This window comes from Ranitomeya variabilis, chromosome 5 (assembly GCF_051348905.1).
Source record: "Ranitomeya variabilis isolate aRanVar5 chromosome 5, aRanVar5.hap1, whole genome shotgun sequence".
Lineage (NCBI taxonomy): Eukaryota > Metazoa > Chordata > Amphibia > Anura > Dendrobatidae > Ranitomeya > Ranitomeya variabilis.
In genome coordinates this window covers 129,958,137-129,975,835 of record NC_135236.1, presented here as the reverse complement: position 1 = coordinate 129,975,835, position 17,699 = coordinate 129,958,137, and the positions used below count along the sequence as shown (strand labels likewise).

Below are 17,699 nucleotides of genomic sequence, written 5' to 3'. Positions count from 1 at the left end.
AAGACACCCACCCTCAGGCTTCGGAACCTGCGATAAAGAGACCGCCCGAGGATCGCCTTGCACGACTATCGGCCATGGCTCCTAGGCGATGGGGGTGCCAATTCTAGAAAGACAGCATTATTACAATTCTTAATAGGATTATAATACCAATTCTTAGGGAATTGGTTGTGGTATAACCACCATGGACCAACGCAAGGGTTTGAATAGTGCAGTTACCATTCATTGCGTATTAATAAATAACACCATGTTCAGTGGCATTTTTCATTTCTTAAACTGAGAGACTCCAAAAAAAACCCAATGATCCTTGTAGAGAAAAATGTGCTCTTTCTAATGATATCAGAATTTATATATTTTAGGGGTACCCTTTTTGAGAAATTTGACCTAAAAATAGGTAAAATTCTTTTTTTTTTTTTTTTTTTTTAAAGTTTTTCATCATATGTGGGTGTGAATATTTCCACAAATACATATGCTTTGACCGTGATATTGCAGCAATGCAAAGTCATGTAGATGTTTGGTGTACAGGGCAAAGCACCAGTTACTATTGGTTTTTGGTCTTGAGTTACATATGGGCAAAGTTTGGCATAAATTTTATGCGACGCGTTTTTCAAGCTACTTTGACACAAAATTGTGGCCGAAATATTGTTTTGTCATAGCCGGTAATACTTTTATCGTGTTTAGCAGCAAAAGTTGAGCTAGTATGCCAAATCTCAGCATCATAGCCAGTATAGAACTCTAATGGCTATGTGCCAAAGTTTGCAAAATCCTCTTAGCTGAAGCCGCAGGCTTGGTGGAACCTCCAGTGAAAGGTCAACAGTGCCCAATGTATTTGAGATCTGGCCCTAAAAATTTACAGAACCTCTTTTCAAACATACATGTACATCCTTATAAATTTTCAGCAAAATCGGAGAAGGTCGAGTGGGGACGATTTTTAAAACTGGTCCACTTGATGTGGAATGACCCAAAAAGAACATGCATGGCGTTAAAGAAAAACAGATAGAGAAAAAGGTCCAAAGTTCAATTAAATTATGGGTCTGGGTGTTGTCTTATAAAAATGGACAAAACAATGTTGAGAAAAACAGATGTTCAAATGCTAAAGCTACCATAGGGCTATCAATACAAATCACGATATATAAGCCACAGCATGTTCCACATGGCACTCTTGGACGCTCCTCAAAATAAAAAAGGAAATAACCAAAAGACACAGACAAGTGGTTTCCCTCTTTTTTAAAGACTATATCATCTCTAGTTTCCAAACATAGCAGAATATGGCACCTTTAAAAGAGACTTTGTGAGAAGAGAGCATACTGAATTAATGACAGTGACATGATGAGATTAATAGCTCAAGACTTAACAATTAAAATAAAAATTCATATAATTACAAGTTTAGTTTAAAACACTTGACATTCTAGAAATTTGTACAGGGTCACTGAAAAGGGGGGAGACCGATATTTGTCCCGCTTGGGGTGACAATGGTAAATTTAAGCTATGCAGTAGTCCCCTGCACATCAAACCACCACACTTTAAGGCAGGGGATAATGTAAGGCAGACGTCAGCCCCCATAATTCCTATAACTATAGGTGCTTCGTAATAATTCATTGTTCATCTGTCAGTATTCTTATTCAGAAAAGTAAAAGTTAGAATTCTTCCAAATTATTACTTATGACACAGGGGTGCTGCCAAATCAGTGGGAAATCCTCCTAACCCCCTATATTCCTGACTGTATGGGGAATGTGGAGTCGGGTGCTGGGCCAGAAATGAGTATAAGATCACAGTCCTGTCTGCTGTTCTGTACAATGAGTTAGCAACCCGAATCCCACCAGGTTTGCCGGTTAGATGACAGCCATAAGATTGAGGGTGATACATACTAGAACAAGTCAACTGTTACTACTTCAATTGGGTTCATGACGGCCTTTGAAAGAAAAAAAAAAAAATAATAATATATATATATATATATATATATATATTTTTATTAGTACAATGCTGTCCACGTTGGGTTTCCTATAGGAAAATTGAAAAGGAAACCGTTATACATCATGCGGAGAGAGGACAAGATGACACATTGTGAGGTATCAGAGCAGCCAGCATTGCTTTACAGCCAATATGGGAAAGTTGCATGTTCCACCCACTGCAATCCTTAACACTATAGTCAACATTAGAGGTTTTGGTAAGATGCATCAAGCCACTGCATTTCCAAACTGAGAAAAATGTTCAAGTAGTTATATTAGCACCTTTTGCTTTTTTTTGTTTACATGGTATAAAGTGCTGTACAAGATCTCCATGGGGTGGAAACTGGGCAATTTACACTGCAAGATGGTCCTGCAAAAGAAGAGCTATACTGATAACAGCACACTTAATTACATCTTTCCGCTAATGTGGAGTTAAATAATTACAGTCATGAGATTCTTTAAAATTTTGGGAGAAGTCTTATTTTCCTCAGTTAAGACTGCACTGTAAAACATGGAGGTGTATTGTGACCTGGAAATGGACAGGGGAGTAAATGATTAAAAAAAAAAAATTAATACCGTAATACTATTTCTAGCTTTTTGCCAATGCATGTAAAGCAATTGGTAATTGACCATAATGGTCATGACCAGAAGAGGAGTGGATAGAGAGGAATAGAAGAAAGGCACTCCAAATATAAAAGGGATGTGGTGCTAAAACACAGAGCAGCTTTCACAATGGGAATAAAGTAAAAATTGAAATTTACGCCTTTCTAGTGCCCATTCGCACCCAATGCAGGAGGATGCTTATAGATTAGATGCATCCAGGCACAGTCCTGCTTGGGATATCCTGGATCAGGCATTAAAGCATGGTGATGGGGCAAAATTGAGCCAAAAGATGGTGCAAGAAATCAAGCCTAAAGTGACTTTGGGCATGTGATGTCGTATCAGGGACTATAGGCAAAGCAAATAAATAGTTTTGCAAACTACTGCATTTGATGTTCGTTCGCAGTTTGTAGCTTGCTGGTGCTAAACTTGCTGTAAATCTGGAGCAAAGATATTGTAAACTGATCGGTTACTCCCAGGTAATGTATGGAGTTATTGAAGGTTGCGTGGGTGAGAAGGAAAAAGAAAACCGAGCAAACACTTTCCAAAGTAACAAACCCTCATCGTGTAGTGTTCTGCGTCACGAATTTCCCCAATTATGTGAAATGCCGTTAGGAGCTGCGGCTGACATCATTTATCCTCTCTGACTGGTAGTCTGTGGTGTGATATCACTGTAGTAAAGGGATTATGCCCAAGATTCCCTCTCCTCTGACGGTCAGCCTAGAACCAAGCTGTGTATATGGGGTCTACAGGTGCCATTCACCGGCGGTAACAGGGCTGCCGCACTTCATCCCCACCCTGACCACCATTAAACACTTTGCTCACAAAGCTTTGGTGACAGCTATGTGAGAGCCCAGATTTTCCTGCAGATAATACAGGAGGTGCAGTTCATAATGTTCTCCTGATTCAGGAACCCGAATACTGTGACGCTCCTGAGGATAGATCTGCAAAGAAGAAATCATGTTACTAGCTCACAATGCATAATGCATGCAATATCATGGCATACAGAAGGTAGTAATAGGTAGCAGATAAATTGAATTAAAGAAAAAACACAGTGACAGGTCCTCTTTAACCCGTTAGTGGCCGGGCCATTTTTTTTTTATATATATATATATATATATATATATATATATATATATATATATATATATATATATATATATATATATATATATATATATATATATAACCAGTGTTCCCCTATGTAGTAATAACTCTGGAATGCTTCAACATATCCCACTGATTTTGAGACTGTTTTTGGTGACACACTATACTTTATGATAATTGTAAATTTAAGTTGATGTGTTTAGCAAGTTCTCAGTTGTAGTGTACAGCAGACAGCTGCTGGATGGTCACCCATCTGGGGATGCTATTCTCTTATATCAGGTCAGTAAAAAGACGTATTGGTGGTCACTAAGGGGTTAAATGGATCTTTGAGTTCATCCAAGAAATTAGTGCAGCTCTGCAGATTCTGGAACAGTTTTTAGCTTTCTTCTGTGCCACTATGTTACAAAGTTATGCCCCCCTGTAATAATGGTGCAAATCGTCCGTTTACCCAACTGGGCGTACACCACAGAACTTCTGTGGGCATCTACTTTTTCTCCACTGACGCTGGCCAATCAAAACACGCCCACAGAAGTTCTGCGGTATATGCCCAGTTGGGTAAAGGGAAAATTTGCATAACGGAACACGAAAAATTAAAAAAACAAAACATGTTGTAGAATCGGTGGAGCAGCAGCAATTTTAGAAGGTACTCAAATAATATATTTATTATATTTTTTTTTCCTGGATAACACGTTTAATAGCAGAAGGGCTTTTCAGAGGTTTTATTAAATTGGTCAGTGTAATATTTAAAAACCACATCATTCAGTAATGCAAAGAGCAAGACAGATGTACCAGACCCCTAGTAAATTTCCAATAGTGCTCACCTGTAGGTCGTATGGTTTCCCGCTGCGCACTAAGAAACTAAGGAGAATGCTTGTATGAGCAAAGTGCACATTCTCATCTAGGAAACCATGCAATAGAAGAAGACGGCTGGGTCTACAGGACAAAGAAAAACAAAAATACAATAACCCATAATACATAAGAGAAGATCTATAAACACGTCATGCATTGGTAGGAAAGATGCTATAAACGAGAATAATCTAAAAGCTATACTATTGATCGCAACCAGTTCGTGAACTCCGAGCCACCAGTAACCAAGTTACATATAAACCTGGTATGAAACTTACTCGGAGGGAAACTTTTCTGCCTGCATTGCTACAGAGCCCAGGTAGTAGCCATGTTCATTTTGGTCTGGATGACCCATGTACCGTTCTGTATATCCTGTATCATAGAAGATCCAAAGTGTTACCGGGGCTCCAGCAATCGCCACCTGGGACAAAGACCAGAATTATTCACCATTCATAAGTAAATTAACTAAATATACTGCACTCATCACCTAATAGATAAGGATATCCTCACTACTACCACAAAGGAAGGCATGCAGTGATGGGGACGTCTACAGATAAGTCTCAGTGTCGATACGAGGAACCAGTTGGCAGCTACGGCATTATAGCACGGTCGCCTCCTTGTCTGTGCAGACGCTGGGAGCCTCCAGCTCTTCTGCAGATACAGACCTCAGAAGCTCCTGAATCTGCATAGTGAGGGGGCGATATGACGGCATTTATTTATTATGCTTGCTTATATTCTCCACGCTTTACAGACATCACTGTCCCCAGTGGAGTTTACAATCTAGAATAGGTTTTCCCAACACATCAGCACAGTTCTATACATTTCCCAATTTGTCTGTAAAGTGGAAAACGCCTTTAAAGGGAACCAGTCACCTCATTTTGCTGCTATAAGATGCGGCCACTGCCTTTCAGGGCTTATCTACAGCATTCAGTAATGCTGTAGATAAGCCCCCGGTCCGACCTGAAAGAGAAGAAAAACAAAGTGTTATTATACTTACCCGGGGGCGGTCCGGTCCTATGGGTGTCGCAGGTCCTGGGTCCGGCGCCTCCCATCTTCATGCGATGTGATCATCCTGCCCGCTTCGTGCCGCGCTCCTGCACAGGCGTACTGATCTGCCCTGTTGAGGGCAGAGCAAAGTACTGCAGTGCGCAGGCCCCGGAAAAGGTCAGAAAGTCCCAGCGCCTGCGCACTGCAGTACTTTGTCCTGCCCTCAACAGGGCAGATCAGTACGCCTGTGCAGGAGCGCGGCACAAAGCAGGCAGGATGATCACATCGCATGAAGATGTGAGGCGCCGGACCCGGGACCTGCGACACCCATAGGACCGGACCGCCCCCGGGTGAGTATAATAAAACTTGTTTTTCTTCTCTTTCAGGTCGGACCGGGGCTTATCTACAGCATTACAGAATGCTGTAGATAAAGGTACCTTCACACTAAACGATATCGCTAGCGATCCGTGACGTTGCAGCGTCCTGGCTAGCGATATCGTTTAGTTTGACACACAGCAGCGATCAGGATCCTGCTGTGATATCGCTGGTCGTTGAACAAAGTTCAGAACTTTATTTGGTCGTCAGACCGGCGTGTATCGTCGTGTTTGACACCAAAAGCAACGATACCAGCGTTTTACACTGGTAACCAGGGTAAACATCGGGTTACTAAGCGCAGGGCCGCGCTTAGTAACCCGATGTTTACCCTGGTTACCAGCGTAAAATGTAAAAAAAACAAACAGTACATACTCACCTTCGCGTCCCCCGGCGTCCGCTTCCCACACTGACTGCGGCCCTGCGCTTAGTAACCCGATGTTTACCCTGGTTACCCGGGGACCTCGGCATCGTTGGTCGCTGGAGAGCGGTCTGTGTGACAGCTCTCCAGCGATCAAACAGCGACGCTGCAGCGATCGGCATCGTTGTCGCTATCGCTGCAGCGTCGCTTAATGTGAAGGTACCTTAAGCCCTGAAAGGCAGTGGCCGCATCTTATAGCAGCAGCACAAGGCAACAGATTCCCTTTATGAAATACCATTATTTATTGCAACATAAACAGTAAGGCCTCTTTCACACTTCTGTCTTAGCTCCCGTCGAAATCTGTCGATTTTTGAAAAAAATAGAATCCTGCTAATTTTTCAGCTGGATCTTGTTTTTTCCCACAGACTTGTATTAGCGACGGACTGTGACAGATGGCCATCTGTTTCATCCGTCGTGCACTGGATCCGTCGGAAAATCGCTGTCCGTCGGGCGGAGAAAACGTTCAGAGGAACGTTTTTTTCTGCACGTCGGAAAATCGCTCAGTGACTGGTCCTGCGCTGTCCGTTGGTGGCTATAATGGAAGCCTATGGGTGCAGGATCTGTCACTGACTATGAAAAGCAGGAATCCAGCGACGGGTTCAGTCTTTTGAAACTAAGCATGAGCGGAAGAATTTCCAGTCAGGGAAATTCTCTCTCGCTTGCTCTCTCTCTTTTTACTATTGATGCTGCCTATTCAGCATCAATAGTAACAAGGTATAATGCTAATAATAATAAAAAAAAAATCACAATATTCTCACCTTCCGGCGTCCCGCGCAGCGTTACCGATGCTCGCGATGCTCCCGGCAGCTACCGTTCCCATGGATGCATTGCAAAATGACGTCGCGGTCTCGCGAGACCGCTACGTCATCAGAGGTCATTGCACGCAAGGCATTACTGGGAACGCTAGCTGCCGGGAGCATTGGTAACGTTGTGCGGGACACCGGAAGATGAGAACATTGCGATTTTTTTAAAATTATTTTTAACCTGGATTTTGTTGTGTATGCGTTTTTGCAGCGGAAAACCGCTGTGAAGACGCATACACAGCAGGTGCACATAGCCTCGACGGTTCCGTCAGAAAAACAAGCCCAGTGCAACCATTTTTTACAATCTGCACAGGATTTGTCATTTCAACATTTTGACGGATCCTGTGCAGATTGTAAAAACGTAAGAGTGAAAGAGGCTTAAGAAGCAAGCTTCTTTGTGGTGGCAGCAGGCAAACAGAGCTTTATCATTCAGATGGGACTTAGTTCTTGCATTTTTGTCAAAGCATATGACAGTAGATGAAATTAAGACGTTTCTCTAACACTTGCCATTAGCAGAGCTGCCGATTTCTCGCAGTGTTACAGGGAAGCAGCTTTCCAGTGTGCTCAAAATGTGTTGAGACTGGGATGTACCAGCCGTGAGAGGGGCTGGGGAGGTCCTATACAGCATCTCAATGGTACAGAGAGCTTCAAGATTTAGGGTGGACTCAATTTACATGTTTTGTTAAGTCACTGGTCTATTGAATACAAAAGGGAAAACTCATTTCCCCCCCATTACCAATTTTTTTCATAAACTTTCTTTAACGGATTCACAAAAATAGTGAATTGTATCAAATGCATCTCAATGAGCCAGTGAGAGACAAATCAGGTGAAAATGTTCCTCCCCTTCAACCAAGAGTCTGAACTTTACTTGATATTTATTGACAATTGCCATTATCAAATATATGGTAAGATGTCTTGAGTATTCTGGAGACCAACTAGAGGAAGAGGACATAGTTTATAAAGGGCAGTGGCACACTGCCAATGGCGGCAGACCACTATGAGGCCAGTAAGTCGGAACAGCCCCACCACATGGCATCCTGGATGCTGATACAGCTGAAAACAATGATGGAGAGGGAGCAGTCAGCTGTCGCTACCTTAGCATCATTCCCCTCGGTGTCTGAGAACTGTGCCGGCACAGAAGGCATGATGTCACTGCAGTGTGCCCACTGCACCGAGCAGTGAGGGCTCAGAAGACACGCTGCAGAGACCGGAGCAGCTGGGGAACAGAGGTATTTATTATTAATATGGGGCCATCACACTGAATGGAGGGCTATGTGGGGGACATCGTACTGTATGGAGGGCTATGGTTGTGTTGGTGTCATCATACTGAGTGGAGGGGTGTGAGGGCCATTGTACTGTATGGAGGTCCATTGTACTGTGTGGAGGGTTGTGTACTGATCACTGTTGGGAAATCATACTGTGTTGGGGGTCACCGGGGGGTGATTGAGGGTACAGTAGGGTCATCATACAGTGTGTGTGGAGGGTACTGTGGAAGAATTCACTGTGGAGGAGTAAGAAGAGAAACTGGGCTGGGGGTGCCTTCTATTGCCAGGTCCGGAACTGTCGGGGCCATCTCCTCTGTTGTCCGGGGGGAAAGTTTAGGCAACCGGACCAATCTTTGATCTGGCTGATAGGGGGCGTGGCTAAGAGTTACCAGAGGCAGCACAGCGTGCGGAAACAGACAGTTGGCGGGAAGGCGCAGCATGCGGCTGGGGAGTGCGAGAGCTCCTGCTTCAGGGACTCTTAGCAGCGGAGATGTGCACCCGTCCCGGAGAGGAACCAACCGCAGAGACTGACTAGAAGCCCGCCGTGTGCATGTTGGCTCCCAGACATTGAGGTTCCAATCGCTCTATAACGGTCAGTGCTGCGAATGTGCCGCCTGAGAGAGACGTGAACCGGGTACCTTTTCCTGAATCCCCGATGCATATTCGTCGAGGTTCGCTTAATTTTGACAGGACTGTGGCCTATACATTGCCGGCCACCGAAGTCTCTTTACTGAGGACTCCACGGGACATTTCAAAGACTCAACGTTGCCAGCTGGGAACGGATCATCGCCTTCTTCAGTACCACACCGGATCCACGTCGTGCCGACGGCTGTTGGCGCCATTATCTACTCCGGGACCGTTTCTGTCTGGAAGACGCCCGATGGATAAGTGATTTCTTTCAGAATGACTATTATTCCTGCGTTGATTTTCCACTAATCAAAACCTCACGTTTTCCCTATTCTGCCCGTATTTTACCTCACGTTTTTTTTATCTCCCTGCTTGGAGTAACTCCCTGTTTTATTAAAACCTGTTAACCCTTGATCTGCCAGCCTGCACACACTGGTATCAGACACTATAGCTGGCATCATACTTTTTGGGAGCAATGAAAAAAGGCAATCTAGGTGCTTCAAACAGGGATTAATCTGATTTTGTAACATATATAACTACAGTCAGCATGAAGTGAAGAGACTCGTCTTGTATACACCCTATACACACAGCCGTCAATTAGCGAGACTGACTTGAGCAGACTTCAGTTTCCTTGTCTTAAAGGGCCAGAGCTTTTGTAACTAAAATTAGTGAGGAAGTGTTTTAATTCTCCTAATTATTCATATTTGAGAAAGGTTTATATTTTATCTTTAACTTTATGAAGCTTTCCTAGGAAGTGATAAGTAGAAAAGTAAGGAGAGCTGATCGGTCCTCGTCAAAGTGGATTTAAGTAAATAAACTGTATTCCCCCAAAAAATTCTGGGCACCTATGATTTTGCTGTTCAGTTTCTGTAGTTCCCCCTAGAAATGAAAATATGTTGTTATAAAATCTATAACTGGGTGTTCACGTTCTCTTAAAAAAAAAGTGCAGAATATGGTACCGCCGTCATCACCAGTTGGACATTGCGAGTGCAAGTTTCCCACTTGACTACTCCCCAAATAGTAACACCCAGTTGTCATTATCTTCCTACATTTCTAGGAGGAAGTACAATACTAAAAACTCAGACAGGAGAACTGACAGCACCTCTTTTAACTGTCTATGCAGTTTATAATGTAACTTACTCTGAATATATCAGGTTTCTGGATCAAAGCCATTAGTGAGAGGTAGCCTCCATATGACCAGCCATGGATACCGACGCGGTCAAGGTCTATGAAGCTATGCTTAGCGGCCAGATACTGCAACCCCTCCACCTGATCATCTATCTCCACTTGACCCTGCATAGAAAGGGAAAATACTCATTACACAAGGGAACATTCGTAGAATGGACATTTTTTTTCTTCATGTACAGTAGGTTTCCTTTAGTTCTACGTTAATGCCTTTTCTCACCATCTTGTACTTGAATGCTCCTTCAAACTTTAGACCACGGTGACAGGAACCTCGATTGTCAATTACGACAACGACGTACCCCAATGACGCAAGGGTATTCAGACGGAAATACTTAACCCCCTTGAATCGATTATTAACAAGCTGAACCTAAGAAGAAAATAGTCTTTTATTGCATATGGACACCAAATGCAGAGTGTAAACTAGAGGACTGATAAAATAGGAGCATGCATCACAAATGTAAAGCCATTATTGGCTCCTGATACAAATCTGTTATTAACCATTGGTTACTTTACCATTCTGGACTCCTCTAAGAATCCAGAAGGCAGAGCAACCATCTGAGTACAGACACAGGAACAGGCACACAGCTACCCACTAGGACGACGCTGGGAGCCCAGTGGAGGACACCGGGAGCAGAACAGAGTTACGTCAGCGAAAATTTACTTTTTTTAAAAAAAATTTGGAAGCACTCTGAGCCCATTGATAAAGTATTGAAAAGTAATGGACAAATCCTTAAAGCCACCAGTCTCAGGGCTCCACTAGGCATTTTTTTTAGCTTGCCTGAACATTCATCAATATGTTCATAGTATACTCCCTGTCATTTCTTTTCTTTGAAAAAAGAAAAAACAAAAATGAACCTTACCTGTGGACCTCCATAAATAAAAAGGACAGTAGGGTATTTTTTCCCTGGCTGCATCTGATGTGGTCGATACATCATGCCATAAAGAGTGAATCCTGTTCTACTTGGGAAAGAGAAAATTTCTGGGGCTATGTAACCAGGAACTGTCCCTAATGAAGAAAAGACACAATTCTATTTAAAATAGAAAAAAAAAAAAGGACATTAAAACAAAGCAATCGTGAGATTCATGGAATGTTTCATGCCACATCGACATCAGCATACAATGTGCCACCTCACCTGGTGACTCCAGAAGGGTAGCCCAAAATTCTTTATCCTTTTGTGTTGGATCAGATCCATTGCCTTTCATTTTAAAAAGATGCACGGCGTGTGGAAGGGTCTGGCTACTGTACCGACTAATGAACATATCGCAGTGCTGGAAAGAAGAAGAAAACACAAGAGCTCAGTACAATGTAATAAGATGTTAAGGTACCTTCACACGAAACGACATCGCTAGCGATCCGTGACGTTGCAGCGTCCTGGCTAGCGATATCGTTTCGTTTGACACGCAGCAGCCATCAGGATCCTGCTGTGATGTCGCTGGTCGCTGAATAAAGTCCAGAACTTTATTTGGTCGTCCGATCGCTGTGTATCGTTGTGTTTGAAAGCAAAAGCAACGATACCCAGCGATGTTTTACACTGGTAACCAGGGTAAACATCGGGTTACCAAGCGCAGGGCCGCGCTTAGTAACCCGATGTTTACCCTGGTTACCAGCGTAAAAGTAAAAAAAACAAACAGCACATACTTACATGCGTCCCCCAGCGTCCGCTTCCTGACACTTACTGAGCGCCGGCACCTAAAGTGAAAGTGAAAGCACAGCGGTGACGTCACCGCTCTGCTGTTAGGGCCGGAGCTCAGTCAGTGTCAGGAAGCAGACGCTGGGGGAAGCATGTAAGTATGTGCTGTTTGTTTTTTTTTACTTTTACGCTGGTAACCAGGGTAAACATCGGGTTACTAAGCGCGGCCCTGCGCTTAGCAACCCGATGGTTACCCGGGGACCTCGGCATCGTTGGTCGCTGGAGAGCGGTCTGTGTGACAGCTCTCCAGCGATCAAACAGCGACGCTGCAGCGATCGGCATCGTTGTCGCTATCGCTGCAGCGTCGCTTCGTGTGAAGGTACCTTAACTCCGAGGTTATGCTACAGCGTGCATTGTCCTGGGCACGTCTGAGGGATTTGATTTCCCCACTTAATCCAATCTCCATTTTAGAATCAGATAGTAGTTACAAAAGGGGGCAACACTAAGGGTATGTGCACATTCAGACGCCGAAGCAGAAGACAGAAGCAGAAGTTTTCCCAGGTTTAGTGGTTTCCAGACCCTGAAGTGGTTAAAAAAAAAAAAAATAAATGATATAAGACAACATGTACACAGCAGTGTCGTTTTGACATTGCTGCACACTATGCTCACTTTATAGGGTGTCCATACTGAAATGGAGCTTTTGCAGAAGTTTTCAAACCCTGACATCACTATACACTAGAAAGGAGGGGTGGGGAAGGGGACGAACAAAACACTCACCTTGCTAACACAACAGGAATGGGAAAAGCCAAGGTCTGTGAGCCGCTTCACCTCTCCTGGAGTTTCATAGTTTGCAACATACAGATGATGTTCTATAGGAGTGTCCTTTGTCGCTTCGAAATAGACTAGTTTATTGACCTCATCTACTCGAATCTGAAGAATTGAGAATTATTCCATTTATTACACAGCTTTCAAAGCAAAACTTACTTTTTTTTACATGGCTGCATGCCAAGCTTATTTTTTATTATACATTTTTATAGCGTCATTTATTCCATGGCGCTTTACATGTGAATACGGGGCAAATATAGACAAATACATTAAACATGAGCAAAAAACAAGGCACACAGGTACATAAGGAGGAGAGAGGACCCTGCCCACGAGGGCTCACAGTATGCAGGGGATGGGTGAGGATACACTAGGAGAGGGTAGAGCTGGTTGTGCGGCGGTTCAGTAGGTTGAGGATCACTGCAGGCTTATGGACTGGACTTTATTTCTCAGACGCCTCGGGTCGCACAACACATGTAACTAAAGCAGAGTAGATATAACTACATTTCTTAGACCATATTTTAAAGGATTATTTTCCCCAAGATAGTAAGTTATGAACTTTCCATAGGAAAAGGGGTAACTTTCTGATCTCTGGTAGCCTGACTGCTAGGACAAAAAAGGGGGCTCTGCAGCGCACCGCCTGAATGGAGCGTGGGGGCTCTGCAGCGCACCGCCTGAATGGAGCGTGGGGGCTCTGCAGCGCACCGCCTGAATGGAGCGTGGGGGCTCTGCAGCGCACCGCCTGAATGGAGCGTGGGGGCTCTGCAGCGCACCGCCTGAATGGAGCGTGGGGGCTCTGCAGCGCACCGCCTGAATGGAGCGTGGGGGCTCTGCAGCGCACCGCCTGAATGGAGCGTGGGGGCTCTGCAGCGCACCGCCTGAATGGAGCGTGGGGGCTCTGCAGCGCACCGCCTGAATGGAGCGTGGGGGCTCTGCAGCGCACCGCCTGAATGGAGCGTGGGGGCTCTGCAGCGCACCGCCTGAATGGAGCGTGGGGGCTCTGCAGCGCACCGCCTGAATGGAGCGTGGGGGCTCTGCAGCGCACCGCCTGAATGGAGCGTGGGGGCTCTGCAGCGCACCGCCTGAATGGAGCGTGGGGGCTCTGCAGCGCACCGCCTGAATGGAGCGTGGGGGCTCTGCAGCGCACCGCCTGAATGGAGCGTGGGGGCTCTGCAGCGCACCGCCTGAATGGAGCGTGGGGGCTCTGCAGCGCACCGCCTGAATGGAGCGTGGGGGCTCTGCAGCGCACCGCCTGAATGGAGCGTGGGGGCTCTGCAGCGCACCGCCTGAATGGAGCGTGGGGGCTCTGCAGCGCACCGCCTGAATGGAGCGTGGGGGCTCTGCAGCGCACCGCCTGAATGGAGCGTGGGGGCTCTGCAGCGCACCGCCTGAATGGAGCGTGGGGGCTCTGCAGCGCACCGCCTGAATGGAGCGTGGGGGCTCTGCAGCGCACCGCCTGAATGGAGCGTGGGGGCTCTGCAGCGCACCGCCTGAATGGAGCGTGGGGGCTCTGCAGCGCACCGCCTGAATGGAGCGTGGGGGCTCTGCAGCGCACCGCCTGAATGGAGCGTGGGGGCTCTGCAGCGCACCGCCTGAATGGAGCGTGGGGGCTCTGCAGCGCACCGCCTGAATGGAGCGTGGGGGCTCTGCAGCGCACCGCCTGAATGGAGCGTGGGGGCTCTGCAGCGCACCGCCTGAATGGAGCGTGGGGGCTCTGCAGCGCACCGCCTGAATGGAGCGTGGGGGCTCTGCAGCGCACCGCCTGAATGGAGCGTGGGGGCGCTGCAGCGCACCGTCTGAATGGAGCGTGGGGGCGCTGCAGCGCACCGTCTGAATGGAGCGTGGGGGCTCTGCAGCGCACCGTCTGAATGGAGCGTGGGGGCTCTGCAGCGCACCGTCTGAATGGAGCGTGGGGGCTCTGCAGCGCACCGTCTGAATGGAGCGTGGGGGCTCTGCAGCGCACCGTCTGAATGGAGCGTGGGGGCTCTGCAGCGCACCGTCTGAATGGAGCGTGGGGGCTCTGCAGTGCACTGTCTGAATGGAGCGTGGGGGTTCTGCAGCGCACTGTGAATGGAGCGTAGGTAGAGCTTGTGTACCTCTGCTCTATTCATGGTGTATGGGACTGCTGGAAAGAGCAGAGTGCTGTATTCTGCCATCTCCACCAGTGAATGGAGACCATTAATGGAGCATTGATGTACATGTTCAACCTCCGGTCCAATGAAATGTAGCTCTGAAAAAAAACAACAACTCAAGTTTTCAGGATCGTGGGGGAATCCAAGTAATAAAGTATGAAAATTTACTTTAACTAAGCAGAAAAAGTAGGAGTACTCACAGCTACAGGAAGATTATTTAAAAAATTAGGCCAACTACAGACTTCTGTATAACTCACAGTGGATCCATGTCTGCCAAGAACCTCCCACTCTCCACTGGTCACTGCCACCTCTTCCTTTACAGGACAACGGAAATCACCTAAAACACAGACCAAGCATACAATTCTGTAAAATTAAAAAGGTATACACAGCATTTGCTTGCGCAGCAGGTACTGCATATAAAAGGGGCAAGCATTTACATTGGACAGTCATCTTTCTGATCCCAGATCTCATCTGTTGGGGTTGGGGAGAGAGTCATGAGGACCCCCATACATAGATGCTTTATCAATATTTTTGTATTTTGTGCATCTATGATTTGTCTGGAAAAGAGCGGAGGCTGAATTACAAAGGTGTGCTTTCAGTCTCTCAAGACGTTTTCCTGAACATTTTTCCAACCATCTTCTAAAACTCCCCAATACTAAGCCTTATTCACAGATTGCAGTTTAGTTCAATATTTTAGAGCCAGAGGTGGATGCAAACAAAAGGAATATGAATCATTCCATCATATTTCCCCTCTTTAGGATCCACCCCTGGTTTTGGTTTACAAATACTGATGAAATATAATGACCTCATTTGCAACGTACGCATAATGGACTTGGATACACTTAATGCTCTCAAAATTACATGAGTAAACCCTGATTCCCTTGATTGTCACAATCCCTTGATTGTGACTTGTAGGATCGCTACTTCCAACAGGTGGCGCTATAGAGTTAAGTCCTCTTTTTCTCAGAAGAGGCAATTTGCATGAGTAATTCCTAACATTTAACTGAGGAGACCTGTGATCTGGGAACAAAAGCAAATCCTAGCAGTCCTGTTAAGTATTTTTTTCCTTAAAAGGGAAGCCATCACTAAAAAATAACTTCTTGTTAAATTCAGCTTATTGTGTAACATGTATTTTTAATAATAATTGATTTTTTTTTTTTTTTTTCTTCATACCACCATCCTTATTAAAGCAAATAAAATTCGTAATCTTGCAATTTTCACACTGGAAATAGGGATTTTTGTGTACTCACCGTAAAATACTTTTCTCTGAGCCATTCATTGGGGGGGGGGGGCACAGGCCGTGGGTGTATGCTGCTGCCACTAAGAGGCTGACACTAATTGATACAAAGAAATTAGCTCCTCCCTTGCAGTATACACCCTCCTGCTGGCTCTCAGCTAACCAGTTCAGTGCAAAAGCAGTAGGAGATCAATAACGTGTATAGCATGTCACATTAAATATATGAGTATAGCATGTCAAATTATAAAACACAAGCTAATAACAGGGTGGGAGCTGTGACCCCCAATGAATGGCTCGGAGAAAAGGATTTTACGGTGAGTACAAAAAAAAAAAAATCATTTCTCCTTCGCCTCATTGGGGGACACAGACCATGGGACGTTCCAAAGCAGTCCCTGGGTGGGGACACATCAGATCAGGCCCTGTGTAACCGCTACTTACAAGTACGCCACCGCGGCCTGCAGAGTCCGCCTGCCCAGACTCACATCTGTGGAAGTGTGGGGATTATAGTGCTTCAAGAATGTATGTGGACTGGACGAATCCACAAGCTTGCAGGCGTGCCTTGCCGACGCCTGGTGCCTAGATCCTTCGATAGACAGGGAGATAGATGGTCAGCCTAACACTGAAGGACTCCTGGATGGTGAAACAAATCCACCAGGCTAACATGGCCGATGAAACGGCTAAACCCTTCCTGTAACCATCAGGAAGCCTTCTTATGATCAGGAAGCCCAAATAAAGTGTCCTACTTTTGGAAGGACGCCGTCCTCGATACGTACCTACTCAGAGCACTCACTTCGTTGACATTATGGGGAACCCATTCCGTTTTGTAGACGGAAGCCGAAAGATGAGGGAAGAATGAAGCCCTCATAACAGTGAGAATACAATACCACCTTGGTAAGAAGGGACGAGAATGGCCCGAGGACAACCTTGCCTTGATGGTAAGGAAAAAGGTCTGAAAGAACAGAGCGGGACTCATCAGGAGGACAAGATCGCAGAGAAAAAAGGGTGACCTTCCCTGATAGAGTGTGTCCAGATCAAAAAGAGTCTACTGTAAGACTCCCAGGACCAAAGATCTAATGGTATGCGATCGGAAAAGAACTACATGTGAAAACTCCGTTGCAAGAAGACCGAAAGATACTAGCTCCACAAACAAAAAAAAAAAAAAACTGACGTGGTCAGTGCGGATCCCCGAGGATCACTGGGGCTCTTTCTGCTTCTGAAAGGCTTGCGGAAGTAGTGGAAGAGGGGTTATGGAAACTGGTACCATGGAAGAACCAGAGCATGCACTGCGATGTCTCTTGGATCTCGAGGCCGAACCATGAACTCGAGTACATTCGCGTTCAGTCTGGACACCATCCGATCTACAACTGGAGAGCTCCAGTGAAGGCAGATCTGTTGGAAGACTTCCCGGTGAAGTTCCCACTCACGTGAGGTGAACCCTGAAGGCTGAATATGTCAACCGACCAGAGTTCTACTCCTGGGATATGTACTGCCGAGATCACCGAATGATAGATCTCGGCCCATTAAGAGAATGTGACGTACTTCGGCCCTGGCGCCTGACCGTGGGTACTGCTAGATGATTGACGTATGGCACAGCCGTGGCATTATCCAATTGAATTTGAATTGGGTGACCCGCAAGAAGGCAGTGGACCTGCTGTAGGACTAGCCGTACCGTTCGGATCCCCAGAGCAATGATCGGGAGAAGACTGGCATTGATAGTC

The 17,699-nt window shown here is 45.8% G+C and overlaps 1 protein-coding gene across 5 annotated transcripts in view; it reads right to left on the bottom strand.

The window, feature by feature from the left end:
- Nucleotides 1–1,209: 1,209 nt before the first annotated feature.
- The window catches only part of DPP8 (dipeptidyl peptidase 8), a 45,267-nt gene continuing 28,777 nt past the window's right edge, over nucleotides 1,210–17,699 (bottom strand). For 4 of the 5 annotated variants that reach the window (XM_077263302.1, XM_077263303.1, XM_077263305.1 and 1 more), the window contains 9 exons: nucleotides 15,002–15,081; nucleotides 12,568–12,720; nucleotides 11,293–11,428; nucleotides 11,020–11,165; nucleotides 10,380–10,526; nucleotides 10,115–10,267; nucleotides 4,778–4,920; nucleotides 4,475–4,586; nucleotides 1,210–3,490 (listed from right to left, as the gene is read on the bottom strand). In XM_077263302.1, coding sequence (XP_077119417.1) covers nucleotides 3,368–3,490; nucleotides 4,475–4,586; nucleotides 4,778–4,920; nucleotides 10,115–10,267; nucleotides 10,380–10,526; nucleotides 11,020–11,165; nucleotides 11,293–11,428; nucleotides 12,568–12,720; nucleotides 15,002–15,081 — 1,193 coding nt within the window. In that variant the 3' untranslated portion in view covers nucleotides 1,210–3,367. Of the gene's footprint in view, nucleotides 3,491–4,474; nucleotides 4,587–4,773; nucleotides 4,921–10,114; nucleotides 10,268–10,379; nucleotides 10,527–11,019; nucleotides 11,166–11,292; nucleotides 11,429–12,567; nucleotides 12,721–15,001; nucleotides 15,082–17,699 lie in introns of those variants that run through there. The other variant, XM_077263304.1, reaches the window with a different exon arrangement.